At 43.7% G+C, this 22,486-nt stretch overlaps 1 protein-coding gene across 21 annotated transcripts in view; it reads left to right on the top strand.

The window, feature by feature from the left end:
• The window catches only part of NCAM1 (neural cell adhesion molecule 1), a 311,446-nt gene that overhangs the window by 234,036 nt on the left and 54,924 nt on the right, over positions 1-22,486 (top strand). For all 21 annotated transcript variants that reach the window (XM_064375423.1, XM_064375417.1, XM_064375419.1 and 18 more), the window contains exons 2-8: positions 8,146-8,220; positions 10,022-10,240; positions 11,266-11,409; positions 11,794-11,931; positions 13,016-13,133; positions 13,574-13,743; positions 20,181-20,323. In XM_064375423.1, coding sequence (XP_064231493.1) covers positions 8,146-8,220; positions 10,022-10,240; positions 11,266-11,409; positions 11,794-11,931; positions 13,016-13,133; positions 13,574-13,743; positions 20,181-20,323 — 1,007 coding nt within the window. The remainder of the gene's footprint in view (positions 1-8,145; positions 8,221-10,021; positions 10,241-11,265; positions 11,410-11,793; positions 11,932-13,015; positions 13,134-13,573; positions 13,744-20,180; positions 20,324-22,486) is intronic.

The following is a 22,486-nucleotide window of genomic DNA, read 5'->3' on the forward strand; positions in this document are numbered from 1 at the left end:
CTTGTCTGTCCCCTGCTCCTGCTTATGCTCCCTTTGAGTCATTTCTTCTGATTGCCCATTAAGATGTTCCAGAGGGCTCCTAGTAAGAACTGGGTGCCAGCTGGATGTGATGGCTCAAGCCTATAATCCCAGCACTTTGGGAGGCCAAGGCGGTTGGATCACCTGAGGTCAGGAGTTCAAGACCAGCCTGACCAACATGGTGAAACCCCATCTCTACTAGTAATACAAAAATTAGCTGGGCATGCTAATTGGTGGTGTGGGCCTATACTCTCAGTTACTTGGGAGGATGAGACAGGAGAATCGCTTAAACCTGGGAGGTGGAGGTTGCAGTGAGCTGAGATCATGCCATTGCACTCCAGCCTGGGCAACAAGAGCAAGACTCTGTCTCAAAAAAAAAAAATAATAAGGAAAAAAGAACTGGGTGCCTTTTGGGGGCTAGGGATTGCTGGTGGGAGTGAGAGCCCAGGAATCGCATAGTTCTATTACTTCTGAGCAGATCGACCAATGTGTAGATTTCTTGCCCTATAACCAGAAGCACAGGATGCTGTGATGTGAAATTAGTCACGTTTTCCAGCAGCTAGGTGGTTTGTGGGGGCAGCAATCATGGTTTGAAACCACGCACTTCTTTCTATAAAACTAAATCGGACCTAATGAAATGCTAATTTGACCCAGGGAACTCAAGAGGCCAAGAGAACTGAAGCTGTTATCTGGTTTGGCTCTATGTTCTGATTTGAAGCCAGCCCCCATGGAACAGAGCCAGTCCCCAATTATGTCTGATTCCCAGCAGCTCATATAATTTAGTATGCTAAGAAATAGAGCCTCCTGCTTCTGGCTAGTTGGTTTCTGTAGTTTGGTTCCTAGAGTTGTGTAGGATAGAGTATTTGTGGTAACAGAATATCGGATAATCATCCGGGGCTCAGTTGTGCAGGGATATTCAATATCTTTTCTTCCTTATTGTAGTGTTAGAGTGAAAATTATGGCATCATATTAGATAGAATGCTGAAGAATTCTGAAGCCATATTCACCTTCTCCATCCTTTCCCCAGGGGTTAAGAAGAATTTTTACCAGGGCTACTTAGTAGGATGGTTTTTGTGTATGACTCAGTACCCAGTCCAGGTAGCTTTATTAAAAATGGTAGATTTTGGAGACTGCTTGGTATATGAGTGTAAAGAGCCCAAGTATATCCTTCAAGTGCATTTGGTTTAGGGATTCTATATATTATCTGAAAGTTCTATGTATGGCTCATCTTTATATCAGGAAGCTCCATGCTCTTTATTCTGTGGCATAAAAAATGAACCCACCAAGAGTCATCTTTCCCTCCATGTTTTGTCTCAAATTCTGCTTTCTTGCATCTGCTATGCACTAATGTACCCAGCCAGAAAAACTGCCATTTTCACTCAGGGTTTCCTTCAATCTCTAGGCTGCTTTACGCCTCAGGGGAAGCCCAGGGGACCGGGGGCCTCTGGGGACTTTACACAGAGCATTTCCCAATGGCTTGGCTATAAACTTACCTCAGTTGACTTGGAAACCTAGCTAGATCACTTCTAGATGTTTAGGTTTAAATAGGAATTAGATAGAATTCTCGGGATTTATGTAAGAGGACTCCAACTAGGCTGACAGAAGGACTGACAGTACTAAGTGTGACTTCTGGGTGATTTCAGTGGCTGCTGTGAGCCAGCTTTAAGCCATGAGGATGCTTCCAGTGGCAATTAATGTATGGTCTGCCATTATGATGCCAGCATAGAAAATCAGAAGCCAAAATCTGTATGAACACATATTTTGTTGTCTCTTTAAAATGGCCTCTAGCTTTTGGATTAATATTTGAAAGTTAAACAGTCTTCCCCATTTTCTTCTTCCACCCAGTTGCTATCAACAGTAGCTTAAGGTAGAATTGTAGGACTCACATGTCAAGCGTGGTTGAGACTGCTGTCTTCCCTAATAATGTATTGGGTCTTCTTTCTGCCAAAATGAGATACATTTCCTTATGTCCAACTAGTTCTTGCAACAGTATTAACCTGACAAGTTCCATTATTCTATTAATACACTCACATATTTTTATGGGCTCTCAATGGATGTATCCACATGTACCCAAAAATGTAAATACACAAGACACACACACACACACACACACACCCCTTAGTAGATTTTTAGACAGGCTGAATTCAGTAGTATGTAAGAGATCCCTGGTATCTCATTCTCATTACACATGTCATTGGGAATTTCGTTTGTTTGTTTTCAGTGTGTGTATGTGTGTGGGTGTCTGTGTGTGTATAAGTTCAGAGTACCATCATATGTACTGTTACTTTAGAAAACACACAGAGCTTGATCTTGTGTTTAGTACTTTATAGACATTACCTTTCTAAATAATTTCAGTATCCCTTTGAGATAAATAGGATCATTATATTCACTTACAGATGAGGAATACAGGCTCTGAGATTCACCTGAGCATTCACTTACTTTACTAACTGTCAGAGCTGGAATTTGGACCCAGATCTCTCTGACTCCAGATCCTGAGTTCTTAATTACAACCGTCTCATGCCTATTTAATTCTTGTGACAACCCAACCATATTAATTCAGTTTTATTATCCCCATCTTACACACAAGAAAACTGAAGCCCAGGTGAAAGGACTTGTCTGGAGCCCCTCATATGATGATTTTTTGGCTGTGCATAAATTTAGTCTTTTATATCGGTAATGTTCTGACCAGCAAATAAAACACCTTATTTTAATGTAGAGAATAGAACTGGGCCACCTGACCACAAATTGAATTATTCTGGAAGTTTGCTTTATCATAAACCATAAAGGGAAAACATTGCTCCCCTCAGAAATAGTAACCGAAATAATTTCTTTGGGAAGAGTTGTAACTAGAGGTTGATTAAGAATAATAATACATAGCAGGTATTAAATGCTTATTATCTGCTTTACATCTGTCGGTTCATTTCATCTTTTCAAAGCCTCATGAGGACGGTTCTGTTTTTCCCTGTTTTACAGATGAGACATTGAAAGGTTAAATAACTTGGCCAAGATCACAGCTAATAGGTGGCAGAGCTGAGATTCAAACTCAGGTAGTCTGGCCCGGTGTCCTTGGCCTTAACCACTCTGCAGCATGACCACATTAATTTCCATCTCACTTTCACTGAGTTTGGCAGGTTTAGTGGTGAAGAGAACCTTTATTCTCCCTCTGGTAGTTTTTTTATAACGAGAGCAAGCCATCTGTATTGGTCTGTTGTCACACTGCTGTAAAGAAATGCCTGAGATTGGGTAATTTATAAAGGGAAGAGGTTTAATTGACTCACAGTTCCACATGGCTGGGGAGGCCTTGGGATACTTACAATCATGGCGGAAGGGGAAGGAGCACAGACCTTCTTTACATGGTGGCAGGAAAGCAAAGAGTGAATGAGCAAAGGAGGAAGTGCCCCTTATAGAACCGTCAGATCCCGTGAGATCTCACTATCATGAGAACAGCATGGGGGAAACTGCCCCTATGATCCAATCACCTCCCACCAGGTCCCACCCTTGACACATGGGGTTATGGGAATTATAATTCAAGATGAGATTTTGTGGGGACACAGAGCCAAACGATGTCAACATCCCAGGCAAGTGGCGGCGCCTCCATCCCTATGCTCCTGGTCCGAACATCTGGACTTCCCACAGATGCAGCCGAATGAAAGAGACCTTAGCATTCAGTTATGCTTTGAAAAATACGAAAACAGTTCTCCATTACATTACATTACGTGGTTATGTATAGCAATACTTAAGCCTCGTTTTTAAAAAGATAGCCAACCAGACAAACATATAGCTATAATTTAATGCCTTTTTAAAGTCCACAGTCATTATTAAATAGATTATAGAAAACTCCCTTATCTTATGCATAGTCACTGAACAGATTTATCCTCTGTGGTTCACCTGTCCCTTAAATTGGTGATCAGGGCAAGTTGCTCAGGTGTGTCTACATTGACCCTGGACCCTGAACATGTGCAATGTCTTCCTCAGCCTCCGGTGTCTTTATAACATCTTAACAAGAAAGTATTTTCAATTAGCCACGGGAGAGACCTCGGTTCCCTTTCTGCTGTCACCTTCCTACCTCCTCAAGCACGTTAGAACCTGAAAAGAAAACCAATAAAATAAAACTGCCACCAGAAGTTACTGATTCAAGTGAACTCTTTTTGAAATCAGAACAAATTCTTCTCTGTTGCTTTGTCAACCTATTCTGATAAGTATCTGAGCATCTTTTAGGAACTGAAATTTTAATTCACTTTTCTTCAGCAGCTAAGACTTTATAGCCTACTTCTGCTGGAGAGTTGAGAGTTACAAAACTTCTATCTACACCTGAAGCCATTTGCTAAAAGCATTGGCATTCCTTTCACAACACAGCATCAACTTAAAAAAAAAAGACATTTACACAGAAAACATATTTTGAAATATAAGTCCCCGATGGGGTTATTTTACTTAAGTGAGATGGAGAGAAGAGGACAGTTCAGTTCTCAAAAGACAAAACCTTTTTTCTATCTGTGAACAAGGGATAGAATAGCATGGGAGAGATGGCTGGGTTTGGGACTCCAACCCAGGCTTGAATCTTGACCCTATCATTACCATCACTTATGGCTCTGAGCATCCCTTACCTATCTGTAAAATAGAGGTTATAATGCTATGATCATCTATAAGCAAAGAGGCCAGTTATAATTAACCAGGAGAGAAATGATGGTAGCAACTTGATATTAGATCTTTGTACAAAGACTGCTCTTTCTAGCCCATGATTTGGAAAGAGAGTAGATGGCAACTTACTAGGTTATAATACACCTGCCTGAATTCAGAAAGAAGGTTATAGTAGTTGAGGGGTTTAGGAGAGGAGCTCAAGCCTTAGAATTAGATGATTTTTAATCTTGGTTTAGTGCTCATTAGCTAAGAGACCCTGAGCAAGTTATTTTATTTCTCCAAGCCCTGATTTCCTCTTGCATAAAATGGAGACAATAATATTGGCCTTTTTATCACTCAGAACTGTTTGATGAAATAATGAAGTGTGTTTTGTAAACTGGTAAGTGTGAACTGTCTACAAAAGAGGCCTTGGGGGATGAGTGCTTCTTGGAGGCATGGAAAGCACTGATGGAAGCACCTCTTGGCCCTGCCCCTGAGTCCGGCCCAGTCCAACACCTAGATTTATAAGTACGTGTCTTTGAATGCAGCTAAGATGATGCAGTATTTATGCAGCAAGTGTTTATGGAAGAGATGAGATACTTTGTCTGTGAGAAATGTTTACATAAGTGCCTTTTAAGGTATGATTTATGCCCAGTGATGAAATTTCACTTACATATGCAACTGAAAAAAAAGGTAAAAGTTGAGGTAGGAATTTTTATGGGGAAAAACAAAAGTAGTGACAGAGTAGGAAAGGACTGGGCGGCCAGCAATGGAGGGAAGGAGTTTTGAGATCAAAGCAGGATTTCCACTTACTATCATTAAACCTAGTATTTCAAGGCTTAGTGTTTGGGGAAGAATAATCAGCCGTTGTGCCGCAGTGGAAAACATCCAAGCATTGATTTCCACAGAGCCTGGGGTTCCTCTGTGCCAGCTTTGTCTCCGGTGTTTTGAGGGAGGAATCACTATCTTTTCCATGTGTGCAAAAGGCCAGGCATCTAAATGGATATCTCTTCCCTTAAAAACTTCTGTGATGATAAATGTGTGCATGGGATCCCGTTAAGCTGGGAATTCCTTTGAAAGTCTTGTTTCCCTTTCCTCTTCATGGCCCACAGATAGATCCTGGCCACATTTGGATATGAAAACTCCTCAGCCTTGCCGTGTTCTCCTGCCCCTTGAGAGTCGTGTTCTGTTTGAAAAGAGCTGAACAAATGAAGGCTGTTTTTTCACCTGGGATAAGAACATCCTTCCCAAAGCAGTAAGGGCTCAGGGTAATAGGATCCATATGTTGAAGCTGGCTGCTAATACTCAGCATATGGTCCAGCAAACTTTCTTGGGGGGACTCAGCTTCTCATTCTTTAAGGAATGTGCCAGTGAACTCCAGAGAAGATCAGGACTTAGGTGACCATGGCATAGACACAGCTTCTGCGCTTTGTAAGCCTGTTGTTGCTGGGGAATAGGAGCCACAGAAAATGATAGGGAAGGTCCTGGCTGGCCATAGCGTGGATAACACTGGCCTGCAGGTCTCTTTATAAGGTTCCGTGCTCCCCTAGATACTATGGGCCCTTTTCAATTCATGGGCTCTCTGTGTTCTGTTAAGGGAAAGTGAGTCCAAAGATTGTTACTTGGGGTCCCCAGATGTTGTGTTCTAGTGAATGGAAATGTTTTGCCCTCTGTGCAGAGGCAGCATTGCACTGTGGAAAGAACACCTACCCAGGAGCCAAGAGGCCTGGGCTCCGAGGCCATGCTAGCCCTAACTAGAAGTGGCCGTAGGGAAGTCACTTCACCTTTTCCTCACCTGGAAAATGAGGAAGCAGAACATGGTGATGTCGGAAACTCCTTCCAGTTCTCACAATGTAGAATTGAGTGGCAGCTGAACTCCATCCCGAGGACAATGATAGGAGAAAGCTAATCACTTGCATCTGCGTGCAGTGACCCCGCTGGCATAGTATTCCAGTGCAGCTCTGTGTGCTGTGGCCAAATTCAGGAGAGGTAGGGGAAGACCTTATATTGCTCTCAGGCAAGAATTCAGTCCTGAGCCTCAGTGAACTGGCAGCAGTGGTCTGAGCTGGGGAGAGACTGGCTGCCCTAGATTACTATATTTTTTCCAAACCAGTTTTTGGAAGTCTGGATTTTCCCCTCTTATTTTCACAGAGGACAGCTCAGCATCCTCCCTCTGCCTCTGCCCAGGGCCCTATTCCTTCCCTTATCCCCTACTCCTTCCTTTTTCCATCCCTGTCTCCACCACATCACCTCTTTCTCTCTAAAGCCTCTGCTGGGTTTCTCCATGACCTGAGTTGTCTGTTGCTGGGATGGTTAGGAAGTCCGCACCCCTTTCCCAGCCCCAAGCAGGCCCTCTAATCCCTGCAGTCTGCTGAGCACAACTGTAGTCTCTCCATCAAATACGCATAGACCAAGACCTGCAGCAGCTCTGCCTGTGAGCCGGTCACCATGGCAACGAGCATTACCTCCATTCTACTGTGAAAAGAAAATGGCTGTTGGAAGGAAGGGCTCACTGAATCTCCATTCCCCCGGCCGGTTTTGTTCAGGCCGCTCCCTCCTATTGGCCTGAAGAAGCCCCATGCACTGAACCAAATATCTGTTTGCTTTTAGATTTAGGATTTACTTTACTTAAGAGGAGGAGAGGCAGAAAGAAGTTGAATTCAAAGGAATAAAGCAATTCCACCCTGAAACTCTATTTTCATAAGGAATGGTTATCTGCTCCCAGCAGATAAACGAGGAGCAGATGAACACAGGGATCTGTAAGATGGGGTATAGTGTATTTTGTCTTATTAGTGCAGTGGAATGACAGAGTGTATGGATATTCAAATAAAAATTCAGGGAAAGTAGCCAAGGGACCCAGGGAATTCTACAGGGCACGGGCTACAGAATTTCTGAAGAGTGTCTGACTCATTGGGGTGGTGATACGTGATGTTGTCTCCTGTTATGAAAAGAGACGTGTTGGTCCTATAGTCATAAGGGAAGGTGAGAGTTTACCCTTACCATCCCTGCTTCAAAATCAATGTGAGCCTTCCTAGTGATTGGGTCCAGAGCATGGGGAACCAGCAGGAGGCCCCTGAGCTTGATTGTGGAGCAGCGGAGCTTCCTGCACTTGACACAGCTGTGGAGACACTTCAGATGACATCTAGAAGGATGTTGGTTGGGTCGACATTTCTGTGAATCCCAGGATGTTACTGTTCTGGAGCAGGATCATAAGCCTCCTCAAGGGGTTGGAAATATTTAGGGCAGAAATCGCCAGAATCTCCCGGGGCACCCTGCACTCTCTAATGGGAAACAGCTATTCTATAGGAGAACGGTCTGGGCCACATCCATGCCTGGCTGCAGCTTGGCCCTGGCTGTCGGTGGCACAAGTTCCCAAACCCCACACAACCTCCTCCCTTTGCTCTTTCTTACAGTCAGTTGGGAAGCCTGTTTTTGAATGGAAGTTCTGGGTTTTATTCTTGAAAATTTGAATGCATGTTTGAACTGGGCTGTGGTTTTTTTTTTTTCCAGTTTCTCTGCAAGTGGATATTGTTCCCAGTCAGGGGGAGATCAGCGTTGGAGAGTCCAAATTCTTCTTATGCCAAGGCAAGTACCCCGTGCGCAGCTGCATTTTAGAGCTTGCTTCAGAAATTCACCAGGTAGAGCAGGAACCCCTAGGCCATATGAGCTGGTCACACCACACCTAGAATTCTTAGCATTGCTCTATTGCAGGGTCAACAGTGTGGCCATTCAAGATCCAGGGCCTCTTCCTTCCTTTTGCAAATGGCTGCCTCAACATAGCAAATGTGTCATCTAGACTTCAGCTTGACTATGGAGGAAGTCTAGGAGTTTTCTTGGGAAAATCAGCACAACTTCCAGAATAGTGAACCATCCCATGTCTCCTGTTCTGTATACATACAGAGTTCTGTAAATGACAGTGGAGAATAGCACTGGCTCAGAAATACTTCGGTGGATCTGTTCAAGGCTATTTCTTAGAATTTCCCAGAGTTTGAAAATCTAAGTCTAAAACTTGCCTGTAAGTAAATAGAATACCGGCATGGCTCCATTGTGAGGACATACATCCTGGTTTACCAGGTCTATTGTGAATTTCGGTATTCTGTGCCATGGTCCCCACCAGAGCTCTGAGATACGCCAGACCTGGTGACCTTGTTTTACATTTAGAAAACATGCCCCATTCCCACAGCCCAGATAATTACCAGAAAATGTGCTATGGAGGAAAAGGCTTCAAATTAAGCCTCAGATTCTCTGTATATGACATAACTGGGATTCAGAACGTGGAAGATCCAGGAAAGAGCTGAGCTAGGTGTAAACGATGACATTTAGCAAGCAGCTTTTGGCAAGGAGGGGCCTTTAGATGCTGTCATGATTTGCGCGGACGAGGTGGCTTGTGGCCGTCGGATGCGTTCTCTCCAGCTTTGCCTTCATTACAGCAATTTCAATGATCTGGAGACGCAGCCGTGAAGCCCACAGCACATCTTGCAAATAGCGATATTTATTGAAAACATGATGGGCCCTGAAAGGAAGACTGCTTCATTTCCATACTAAGCATCTGTGCAGGGCTGGGTGGTGCAGGCTGAGAAGGGCGCCTTGAGAAGAGGCAGGGCCCCATGCAAACAAGCAGGGCGCCGCCACATCCGCCGGATCTGAGAGCCCTTCCAGCTCAGTGTCCAGTGCAGTTCCAGTGTCAGAGCCCTGTTCCAGCTCAGTGCCGGGGGGCAGCTTGGCCACCGCAGTTTGCTCCTCCTCATAGGTGCCTGGGGAAGGGAAGAACGGGTGGTCCTGGCCACCTTCTTTGCAGCGTGCAAGGAAATGAATTTGTCTGAGCAGGGGTTACCAAAATGACAGTCATGCCAGTTTGTGCAGGCAGATACTAGAATAAATGTGGTTGGAAAAAAAATAAAAATAAAAAGTGGTTGGAATCCCCGTTTCTCATCTTCAGCTCAGGAGACCATTATCCAAGTCTTCAAAAACAAGCTGATCGGTAGACTCAGACCAGTTAGGCTCTGAAGCCCAGATCCTAGATACACGAATTCCCTTGGTTACCCGTTCTGTGAGGAATGTGTGTTCCTAGCTTAGTGCCCAGCACGTAGTATGTCCTCAACAAATTTCTCTTCTCTTCCGTCATTAAGGATAGGACCATGGTAACAACTCACACAGTGGTTGTTGAGTTCTTTCCAAATATTGTAAGAGGTGTTAAGTATATAATAGTTAAATGCAGAAGCCAAAGAAGGGCTGCGCATCATTCTGGCAGCCATACTCACCCCTCCAACGTTCAAGCCTCGACTGATCCATTGTTCAGTAACTCTTCCTGATTAGCCACTCTCACTCTGGAGGGCACTTAGTCTTTTCAACTTCAGTAGCTTAAAAATAATCTCTTCCTCTTTAGTGGCAGGAGATGCCAAAGATAAAGACATCTCCTGGTTCTCCCCCAATGGAGAAAAGCTCACCCCAAACCAGCAGCGGATCTCAGTGGTGTGGAATGATGATTCCTCCTCCACCCTCACCATCTATAACGCCAACATTGACGACGCCGGCATTTACAAGTGTGTGGTCACAGGCGAGGATGGCAGCGAGTCAGAGGCCACCGTCAACGTGAAGATCTTCCGTAAGAGCCTCTTTCTCCTTCTGCATTCTCTGGCCTCTCCTTACCAAGGAGACACGTGGGTAGCAGAAAGGCAGAAATGATGATAGAGGGAACAGCTGAGGGCCTGACAAGTCCTATTCTCTCTCCCTAAGTCTTTTCTAACCTTAGCCAACCTGGAACTCACAACCCTGTTCAGACTAGTCACAGCTACTCTGCAACAGGCATTCATTCTCAAAATTCAAATTACACAGTTCCCAGAGGGCTGTTACGGGTTCCTCTATCCCTTCTCCAAATGTTGGCTGACTGTTCTACAATTTGGGCTCTCCCTTCTTATTTCCCTCTCCCCTGCTGGTAATGGAGACCAAGGCTCAGCAGGGTGGGGGATCATTATCTGAACACTCTCTGCCACTCAAAGCAGGCAGTTCCTACTGCTTCTGAAACCCCATCTGGAGGTGGCATCTCGTTACTTTGTTATTAATATCATGCATCCATCCCAGTGGTTGGAGTAATGGTGGGTGACAGCTAATGGAACAGTATTGATTGCACCGTATTTATTGCCATTAAATGTGCTTTTTTTCTTTTTTTTTTTCTTTTTGTCAGCATTCTCTCTGCTGTAGGAAAGTTGGGGTGAGGCTGGGAGTTGGGGCGGCTCAAGTGAAAGACAAGAAAAGGACTCAAGACTCTTACTATTCATTGTAGAATGGGTGTTCCACCAGTTCATTCTGCCTATAACCTGTGCTTCACTGGCATCACCCCGCATGGCAAGGAAGCCTTGGTTAAGATATTCCTTTCATTCTGTAGACCCTTTTCTGCACAAAATGTGATAAATGTAGCACTCATTGAGCAGATATTGGTTGCCAATGCCTGGCAACCAGTGCTTGGGCCAGCTGCTCCACCTGACATCTATGAGGGCACCCCTCTTACACAACTTGTACATCAGGATTGAGACTTGCCCAGGACTCAAGTCCAGGCAGCAGGGCTCCAGGGAAACAGAATCTTTGTGGGAGAACCAGCTGTTTTCCCTCACTCTTCTGCTCATTTTCCAGAGAAGCTCATGTTCAAGAATGCGCCCACTCCGCAGGAGTTCCGGGAGGGGGAAGATGCCGTGATCGTCTGTGATGTGGTCAGCTCCCTCCCGCCAACCATCATCTGGAAACACAAAGGCCGAGATGTCATCCTGAAAAAAGACGGTGAGACCTGAATTTTCTGGCAGCTGCCTTTTCCCTAGACCGCCAAGTTCCCTAGCTTTTCCACCCACACCAGCCCCTGAGGCATTCCAGTCCAAACTCAGATTCATGTGTGCCCAAACCCTCATGCAGTTTCTGGGTCCTGAATGGAAGTATGTCTGACATTGGTATATTTAGGTACTTGATTTTCTCTCCAGTATGAAAGACACATTTCCAATAGACATTTACTCTTGGCTGTATTTCAAAACCGGGGACACATTTCCTTATTTCAGCTTGAAACCCCAACCTATAAGACTGAAGTTAGGAAAAAGAGACTCAGCCACCTGCCTGCAGATACTGGAGCTCTCTGACTGATTCTTGGATGAACTTGCCTCTTATCTCTTCTAGTCCGATTCATAGTCCTGTCCAACAACTACCTGCAGATCCGGGGCATCAAGAAAACAGATGAGGGCACTTATCGCTGTGAGGGCAGAATCCTGGCACGGGGGGAGATCAACTTCAAGGACATTCAGGTCATTGTGAATGGTGAGGAGATCCTGCTCTTCCTGTTCTCTGCATTGCTACAACCTTGATTCTCCAAAATCATTCTCTTTAATTTCCTCTTTGGTCTGTAAAATAAATCCTGTCCTGACTCAATCATCCCTCTCAGCTAAATCCCCTTCCCACTGTATCTAGATTTCTTTGTTGTCGTTCTTTTTTAAAATACACTTGCCTGTTGGTCTTCCTTCAACTATGGGGGATTTTAGTGCAGCAATTGAATGTCCTTCACCGTTCTGCAGCACTAAAAACTTGCCCCCTGCTTACCGATTAATCCTCATTGTTCTTGATATTACTGTAATTGTGAAGTTAGTCCCCTGCCTAAATGTTCAAAGAAAATATTACAGTCAACTCAGGCCTCAGAATAGTCAGAATCATGGTCCGCATAGGCTTATTAATCTTAATTTGCAGTGTCAAATAAACACACCCACGGAATCGATCTGACATTTACAAGATGTTTACGGGAAATTATAACGTCAGTACTAAAAAAAATAAGTAAATCTGGTTTGAATTGTTTTGACTATTGACACATATTTTTTGCCAAACTCTCCCCCTCTCATTCCTTTGGTAAAAAACAGTTTGTATACGAGGTTGTTTATCACAGTCCCAGGGAAATGGCACTCTTTTCATAGTTGATGCATTCGAATTGGTATTAACCATTTAACCACTGGGAGCAGTAATGTGCAACTTTTTCCAGTATGAACGGCCCTTTTTTACCATCAAGTTCCACTGACCCTTGTAGTTATTAAGTTTCGTATGCATTGACTGAGAAAATAGATAATGAAAAATAGCTACTATAAATTGAATACCATTCTAACATGAGTAAAATGTGTTATTATAGCTTCTCAATGAATGAAAAACAAAAATGCATGTTTGGGAGAACTGTCTCTTCAGTCTGCAGAAGTTATTTAGCACACACATGAATTTCGATTCCTGACACTAACTCTGCAGGTGCACAGGACATTTGTCCCACGGGCTGAGAACTCCCGACCTGGAGCGATGTCTCTTCTTCAGGCCATGGGGTTTTTCCAAATTTTCACAACCACCCTGTGACACCTTTTTTTTCCTTCAGTGCCACCCACCATCCAGGCCAGGCAGAACATTGTGAATGCCACCGCCAACCTGGGCCAGTCCGTCACCCTCGTGTGCGATGCTGAAGGCTTCCCAGAGCCCACCATGAGCTGGACAAAGTAAGAGTTCCTTTTATCATGGACTAGAGGAGAATGGAGCGTCGTAAAGTCTGCTCTATGTTAGTGTCTCAGTGGAATGGATGTGGGCTTCTTAGGACTATCAATGCCAGGTGAAGAATGGACTCTTTTCTATAAGATTCTCTTGCTTGGGCATTGATTGTTCCTTCATTTTCAGCCTTGTGGGGCCAGAGTCAGAGCTGGAGGGTGTGGTCTTGGGAGCCCACTTTGAAACCTTTGTGGGTACAGTTACAGCCCTTGGAGAGTCAGAGGATGGAATAGAGGAATAAAGGTGTATGGGGAAGTTCAACTTGGTGCCTTAACTTTTTGTGAAGACTGAGTCTTTCCCATTGGCTCAGTCTGCATTTTATGGAGCCTAATAAAAATAGACATCTTACCCCTGTGGTCAAAATCATGTTACTTTGCATTTCTGCATGCTGTAGGGATGGGGAACAGATAGAGCATGAGGAAGACAATGAGAAATACATCTTCAGCGACGATAGTTCCCAGCTGACCATCAGAAAGGTGGATAAGAACGACGAGGCCGAGTACGTCTGCATTGCCGAGAACAAGGCTGGCGAGCAGGATGCAACCATTCACCTCAAAGTCTTCGGTAAGGGGAGTGGGGGCCCAGATCACTGCTCTGCCACAGTTCCTCTTCCTCTGCACATTCAGTCCATCAGTAAGACCCCTCAGAACATAACCCAATGCAACCTTTCTTGCCAGTTCTATCACATAACCCCCGAGTCCAAGCCACCAGCATCCTTACCTGGGCAGTGAGACAGTCTCGTAGCTGGCCTCCCTGCCTCCCCCTATTGATCCACTTCATTCCCTTCTGCTCACAGTAGCCAGAATGACCTAAGTGCCACTCACCTATTTGAAAGCCTCCAGTAGCTTCCTATGGCAACCAGAATAAAAGCCAGACTCCCTGCCATGGCCTAAAAGACAGACATGAACTAGCTCCTGCCTTCTTCTCCAGCCTCATCTCTCTTTCACTTTGCTGTGCATGCAAAGTTCTCCAACCACACAGGCCTTCTTTGTGCCCCTCAGACATACCAAGCTTGTTCCCCATCTTAGGGAGATTGCCCTTGGTGTTTCTTCTGCTCGGAATACCTTTCCCTCCAGTCCACCCTAAGCTGCCTTCTTCTGATCCACCATTCAGATCTTAACTCACATTCACCTTCTCAGTGGCTCTTCCTTCACTGCCCTGGCTAATTCAGCTCCCCTGCACGGCGACTACTCCCACCCACCTCCACTCATCTCTCTCTTGTGACTCTTACCGTATCTTCTTTGCTGTACTTAACAGTACCTGAACAGATGGAATGTCGTTTGCATATTTGTTTTGGGGATTGTCTGTCTCCTACCGCTACTAGTGTGTAAACTTCAAGATGGCAGAACCCTGGCTGTCTTACACGGCGTATTCCTGCCACTCCAAACAGTGCCAGACTTGTCATAGGTCCCTGGTAACTTCAGTGGCCGACGGGTTGACCGCTTTGCCTTGTTTGCCTCTTTCCCTGGGCTGTGTGAAACAGTGGCATAGGAGAGCACCACATCCCTGCTGACTTCATCTGCATAAACTCGGGAAAATTCCATTCATTTCAGAACTGAAAGGCATTTTGACCTGATCTTAAAAAAAGAATTGGTTGCAGAGAAATGTTTAGCCTCAACTCTCAACTCTCTCTGCACGTCTGTTTAGAAAACGCAGATAAGCTGGTCTATTGTAGACAGTGCTGCTGGGGAGGTGCCAGTCTGAGGGGCGGCTCTGGTGCCTGGAGCCCCCAGGTCGTTAAAATGTGCACCTGGGAATCAGGGTTGGGACCTGCTTATTCAGCCTGATCAGGAGAACTGTTCATAAACACAGACCTTTGAAAACCAAGACTTTATATGCAAATGGCCTGCAATTTATTCAGTAGTAAACAGCTGGGTTTAGAAACAGGCTATCAGTTTGATTTGAGTTAACTGTATGTACTCGAGAGCGAAAGCTAAACTTCATGAAAAATATTCTTGAGAGTCTTTTCTTGAATTCAGACTGATCTTCCCCAATCACTAAGGCTTTGGTAAGTTTTTCTATATTATAGGAAAAGATAGATCCATTTGTTAATTAATCCCTTCCTTTAATAAATATGTATTGATCACCATTGTTGCTGGACAGAGGGGCTACAGAGATGAGTAGGATATAATCCCTTGACTCTGGAAAACACAAAGAGGGAGATAAATGAATAAGCATAGAAGTTATAATAATCAGTGTAATAATCAGAAGTATAATAGTCAGTGTGAGTCAGCAACATTTGAGTGACTGCTATAGACTCAGTCATTGCCAGGTTTACAAGATGAACAATATGGGCTCTGTTCGCATCAGTAGGTCCACAGGCTAACGTGGATAGTCAATGCTGGAATTTGAAATAACAACACATTATTATGATTTCACAGCAGGAATATGCACAGTGTTTTATAGGAAAGAAGATCTCTGGCCTTGTGTGATATAAGTTAGAAAAGTCATTAAAATGTACTGTTTCGTAGGTAGGAATTGCCCAGCTGAAGGAGTGAATAAGAATTTCAGGCAGCCGGGGCACAGGCACAGAGGCAGGAAAAGCACAGGCTGTGTTGAATGGAAGCTTCTTGTGGACAGGGGCTGTGTCTGTTTTACTCACAGATACATCCCCAGCACCTGGAACAGTAGCCCGAATACAGTAGGCACTAGATTGAATAAATGAAGGGACTGCCATTAGTTCTGTGTGATGAAGCATACATACATACATACGTGGCAGGGAGGTAAGCCTGGAAACACTATCATCACCTGTCTTTAGGAAATTATTTCAGACATTAACTCCATAAAGTAATGATAATAATACCAAACACAAACAGAACACCTATAATGTGCCAAGCACTCTGTGAAGTGCTATCTGTAAGTTAACTCTTTCAATCCTCATCACACCCCATAATGTAGATTTTATTATTATCCCCATTTTACATATGAGGAACCTGATCACAGAGGGATGAGGTACCTCTGGATTCACACCGAGGCAGGTGGCTCCTAAGTCCCTTCCCTAATCTAACAATGGTGGTTGTTAACTCCACGAAACCCAACAGAACATATATTGTATCTGAATTATACAGGAAGTGTCTGGCAGTACTAGAATTAGTGCACTCTGTCTGCACCACCAGGTAGCTCATGGTTTCTTTGTAAAAACAACTTGGCCTCTACTTGGCTGGGCACAAACAGATCTCAGCTTCTCCTCCAGGCCTCTCTGGTAGTAATGGCTGCCCAGGAGAAGGTGGGTAGTGAGTGCAGGGCCATGTGGGACTGTGTTACAGTGAAAAGAGTGGGTCAGATTGACAGGAGGAGTAAGGAGGCAGGGAGAGTAGGGTGGGGAAACTGTTAAGGCAAGATTTGTCTTCCCACCCTCCACCTTGGAAACATACACACCTCTGCATCACACACACACACACACTCCTCACAATTTCTTTCCTGAGACTGCAGCTGGGGAAGAAGGACTAGGGAGCATAGTGGAGCATGGAGAAGAGATGATAGGGCTCCTGAAGGGACAGGGCAGGAAATCATAGACTTATAGAGACTGAGTCTACTCAGAATGGGAATGCTCCCCTCTCATAGCCTGAGGAGAGTTCATACAGCCTCCCTGAAGGAACCTGGTGCCTCCTATCCACCACCCTTTTCCATCCACCTCCCCTTCTCATCCTCCTTTCTCTCCTCCTCCACTAGCCTCACCATTGGTTAAGGAGACTGATAACAGGGTTAGGGAACCAGCTGGGGAGGGACCAGCTGGTTACAGCTCCTTCTTCTTCCACCTTTTTGTTCCCTCTCCATCCCTTTCCAACTTGTCATTGTGGACCATCGGTCGGGGAGAAATAGGGCAGGTTTCCCAAGTGGGAGCAGAGTCTACAGCTATGAGGTAGAAGAGGGAGGAAATCTGTAGATAGTAGTAACTATCTACCTGTAGCTTAGGTAGTAAAGAAAAGCCCAGAAGTCCTGTGGCTCCAAGAAGTGATGCCCATCAGTATCTACGGGACATATCTCAATTAGGGATTTTATGACATCATTTGCACCTAAGTGGCATCATTCTTTCCTAAGAAAAAGACATGTTCTAGCACATCTTGCCTTAGTTATTAGCTAGATGCTCCTTTTACTAAGTTGGTGCATCCTGTCATCCTTTAAATTTGGCATTACTGTTGTCCCCATGTGTGCCTCTGAAGAAGTTTTGTCTCCATTGATTCTTGTGATGCTCATGTAAATGGTCTTGAGACCATGCTGCTGTGGCTGAGGCAAGTTCACCAGTGTCCAGGAACCCTGTGACTCAAGCAGCCCCTGAGGGTTACAGCAAAGGACAAGCAGTGGCCCAAAAGAAGGTGCACCTGGTCATGCCCCAGACTATCGTGTCCAACCTCTTTGTTCAGGGACACAGGGGCCTCAGGGCTCTTCTTTAGCTAGGGTTGTAGGAGCATGGACTGGAGTGGGTATAGACAAGGCTGGCTCTTCATGGCAGGCATTCTTGGAAAACTCACAGGAGGGAATATGGGGAAAGGTGCAGGGGAACAGTCTGAGGCACTAAGGCCCATGGAAGCAGATAGAGACTAGAACAGGGATCCAAAAGCCAAGAACTCATAAGCAAGGTTAATTAACAGAGGGCAGAGGATGTAGGAAGAGACTCCTCTAGATGCTGGAATGCAGAGAGAGGGAGTCTTTGGAGTAGGGTGACCCAATATCTGTCCCCTTTGGCCCAATAATGGCCTTTGTCCTGGTGCAGTTATTTAGAGTCACTCATGTCACTCTCAGGAGGGTCCCAATTTAGGCAATAAATTATGTATGTCACCGTCTTCTTCTAAGGTGACATTCTGCCCTTTCTAAGTTAGTTCTGACAGTAGCACTGCTGCTAGAGTAACAGAGGATTAAGTTAGCAGTGAGAAGCTTGCCTTCCTTCTAACAACACTCTGGAGACTATGCAAAATTAGCCATAATCATGTTTTAATAAGAATATGGCTTGCCTTTTTTCTAAGGAGTCATACAATGCACCTTCTGTAGCCATCTGGGAAATGGAGCCACCAAGGCCAAATATAAATACATGGTAACTGACCCTTGTCTGTCTTCTGTTAACCTTCGGCTGCCATGACAAAGTACCACAGGTCAGGAGAAGGTCAGCAATGTTTTGGGTAATGCATTTGTGTTTTCTTGCATTACTCAAAACATTTGGACCAGATCTCAGATTTTAAGGGCCTAAAACTCAGCCTTCCTGAGATTGTCTTCAGACCCCAAAACAACTGTTCAGTTTAGTGAATTCAGTTGTTTGGCTGAATTTTTTAAATTTTTTAAATTTTTTTATTCTGTGACTTTTCCAAAATAGAAATTCAGCTCTTATTTTACCTCTCTTTTACTTTATTTTATTTACCTTTTTGTTTTTCATGTTTATTTTATTTTACCTTTATTCTACTTTTCCCTCTAAAACTTCCCATTCAGTGGCATTTAGCATATACTCCTTCCAATATGAGTTGTAATATTCTTGAAAATCGTATTCATCAAGGAAGACACAATAGGGAAACCTATGAGGTTTCACCTCATTCGTGTGGACTCCATCAACTGAAATCTGCAAACATTTGGCCAAACTGGATTGAGATGTGCCTATGTGCTATCCATCAAAAAAGGATTTGCTAAGCAGGCTGTTAGTATGCATTACCTTTAGGCAAATATTTGAACTATATAGGTGATTTTATGTATAAGCAGGCATTTGTAACAGAAAGTGTATAGTTCTATTACTGTTTTATGTTTGTTAAAACAGCATCAAAGACCTCAACATGGAGAAAATACATAGGCAATCCTTTATTCGCCTACTAAGGGTTACTGTATGAATTTGAATTTAAAGCAAATATAGTCTTTTCAAAAACTAGCTATAATTCTCTTGGGGTTTTTTGGTTCATTTTTTTGTTTCCCTAGCCTGGCCTTTTCCTTTATTCATGAAATAAGTTACATTTGTGCAGTGTTATCTTTTCTCTTCCTCACAAAGTTCAGCAATTTCAGAGCATAATTGTTTTAAATTGGGAAAATTCAATTTTCTCTAATGTTTTAGCGTTTAACTCAGCTTTGGAATGCTTGTGTTTTCTTGCATTACCCAAAACATTTGGAAAATGAACTCATCTCAACTCTTCTCCTTCCCATCCTGAGCCCACCCCAGAGCTCCTACCCAGTTCCTTGCCTGATATCTTCATTTGACTTAATGCTAACACCAATTCTCCCAGTCATTAAGACTCCAAGCCACTTGGACTCCTTCTTATTGCTTCTTTTGGTTCTTTTCACCCCTCCTTACCCTCTGTTCAGTTGCCTCTTATTGAACCTTCCTCCAGCAACTTTGTCATAGCTGCTCTCTACTGTTTCCCTCAAATGACCTCGTTCAGGATCCAATGTTACTGTACATCTGGGTCATTGCCAGGGCTTCCAAACTAGTTTTCCCATCTCAAAGTTTTCTCTAGCCTAACACTTCCTGAAATGTCCCCAGATTAACCTTCTTGAAATATGAATTACTTTGTGCCCCTGATTAAATGCTGTCTGTGGGCCTCCACCAGCACCAGGTGAAATTCCAGCCACCCAGTCTCACCTTCCTCTGCCTCATGCCACACTGTTCTCTTCCTTCTCTTCGTATGTTCTTGCTTCTTTGCTTTTATTCAGTCAGTTTCCTACACTTCAGATGACTCCATCTCCACCCTAGAGTCCCACCTGCTGAAAATCTCATGGCCCAGCCCCAAAGCCGTCTCCTCTTGAAGGCTCCATCCAAGGGAGCACTCTTCCCCTGCATCATGCTGCCTGCATTTCTTGCCCCTAAGACTCTTACTCTGTACGATATTTCTTATTATTATGGTTTCTATGTTGTCACATGGCTACATCATTGTAAGCCTTGGAGAGTCAGTTTTGTATCTCCTAAAACACCTAGGCGAGGGCCTTGTACTTAGCAGACAGATGACCTTTATTGGATAGGTGCATGTCATCATTTAAACCCAGAAAGCTCAATAGTTAGATAAACTCAGAGAAATCTTTTGTCTTTTCAGCAAAACCCAAAATCACATATGTAGAGAACCAGACTGCCATGGAATTGGAGGAGCAGGTCACTCTTACCTGTGAAGCCTCCGGAGATCCCATTCCTTCCATCACCTGGAGAACTTCTACCCGGAACATCAGCAGCGAAGAAAAGGTATCATGTTGCCCAAGAGTTTCAGGGCCTTGGAATGCAGACTCAAAGCAGATTGAATCTCCCATGCCCGGGTCTCTTCGGTGAGCTGGGAGATGGGAAGACCACAGCCAGATCCTGGGGCCTCCCTCCCCCAGCCTGCAGGACACAGCCTGCTCAGCATCCCCTTGCAATGCAATAGGCACAATTCCTTGGATAGATTGGCAGGGTGTGATGTATGGGCATGCTCAAGTTAGATGTTCTGGGGAGGAGGCAATAGTGATTTTCAATCCCAGAGTTATGGAGCTGTGAGGGAACAAAGAGAAGTCAACCTCCTGGTGCACCAGGTGACACTGTCATCATCTCAAGAGTACCCTAGGAAAGATCTCCCAGAAATAATCAGGATCAAAATGAACCTATTAATTCTTTTTCTTGTGTTTGTATACTCATGCTATATATGCACTTATGCACAAACGCTTGGTTGCCATTGTGTCTGCCTGTATTCTTGGTCACATTTGGATATCATTTTGTTCTAAAGGCAAAAATATTTAGCAGTTTCTAAGTGATGATTACATCCTGGTTCTTCAATATATTCATGAGAGTTTAAGAGCACTGTAGCAACCTTCCTGGCAAATCTAAATGAAGGGAAATGAGCTTTAAAGTCCATGGATTTATAGGCCACCGGAAAGCTATCTTTATTGTTGACAACATATAAAAACTGAGCTGACCCCACACAATACAGCCCTGGATTATTGAGTGGGCCAAAAGCAGGAGGAAAAAAAGACTGGTTTTAATGCAACTTAAAGCTTCTTACGGTGCTTTTCCAGTCTCATCTCATATATCCTGTAGTAATGGGCTTTGTTTTAGTTAGTCCAAATTTTGTCACCTATTCAAGAGTAATGGTCTTAGCCTTATGGAACATTTCTAATGGATTGCTTATTGATCACAATGTCAAAAATGATAGATCTTCACTATTCTGCCTGCCTAAAGGAAATCTCTAGGGAGGGTAAACTCAAATAAAGCCAGAAAGAGATAATGTGAAATACTAGAGCTAAATTTGGGATTTGCATTTGAGGAACTAATTTCTATCCCACTAATAGAAAACAAAGCTACATCAAATGGAACAAACTGCTCTTTCAAATAACCTATTTTTTTTTTTTTTTTGCAAATTTTACCTCCAGAGTTAAATTCAACTTAACAACAACTCAACTGAGGAACTGCTAAATATTTTTGAAACTCACATATTCTGTTGGATACTTTGAAAACCAGCTAGATTAAAAGATGTGGTGTTTACTTGATACTTTCTTTATCAACATAAGAATTAAACCCTCAGCTAAGATGTCAGCCCCACTCATGTGTGTTATGTGGATTGAATGTACATTTCAGGGCTTAAACCGCAAGGCTACTACCTGGCAGATCTTTCTACATCAGCTTAAAAGTAGATTTTTGTCACAAGTGACCCAGTGTATATATTTGACCTACAGTGAAGGACAGGAATAATATCTGTCTCAGGCGAATGATGCTTTTGAATTCTATATCTTTTCTAGGAATAGCTCGACAGCTGAGCTAGACCAGAAAGGTTATTAAGATTTGTGCCTGTGGAGGTTCTTTAATAGGTTGGCACTTCTGGCTTGTATCTGTGATTTCATTTTTATAGAATGAGAGTAATAGCCAGGAACTGATACACATTCATATTTGCTAAATATGGAGACAGGCATCCAGCAAAAACTGTCTCAAGCCAAGTAGTAACTACCTTTTATATAACTCTATCGCTATAGATCATTTGTCTTAATCTTAGATCGTTATTTCAGCCCAGCCACATTAGTTGTAATGTGATTTCTTTTACTTGCCTTCAAATTCACTTGAAGTTCACTTTATTGGAACATGAGTGAATCAGTGTTAAAACAAGTCCTCCAAATCAGCTAGTGATATGACACTAGACTGACATATTTGCCTAAGTGAAACCCTATAGAAGGAAATTTGCCATCTCTGTTAATTACATATTGACATCAAAGAAGCATATTGTCCATCTTACACTGTGGGTAGCTAATAATTAAGAAAACAAATATAGGCTGTTCATGAACAGGTTGGAGTACAGAAAATACATTTCACTTTTACTTTGGCAGCCTCTCCTCATGTTTTCCTCCATCCGAAGTTGCATTCTAAACAATTAGGTATCAAGATTAC

This window comes from Aotus nancymaae, unplaced genomic scaffold, assembly GCF_030222135.1.
Source record: "Aotus nancymaae isolate 86718 unplaced genomic scaffold, 86718_ANA_hifiasm-v0.15.2.pri h1tg000012l, whole genome shotgun sequence".
NCBI classification, from domain to species: Eukaryota; Metazoa; Chordata; class Mammalia; order Primates; family Aotidae; genus Aotus; species Aotus nancymaae.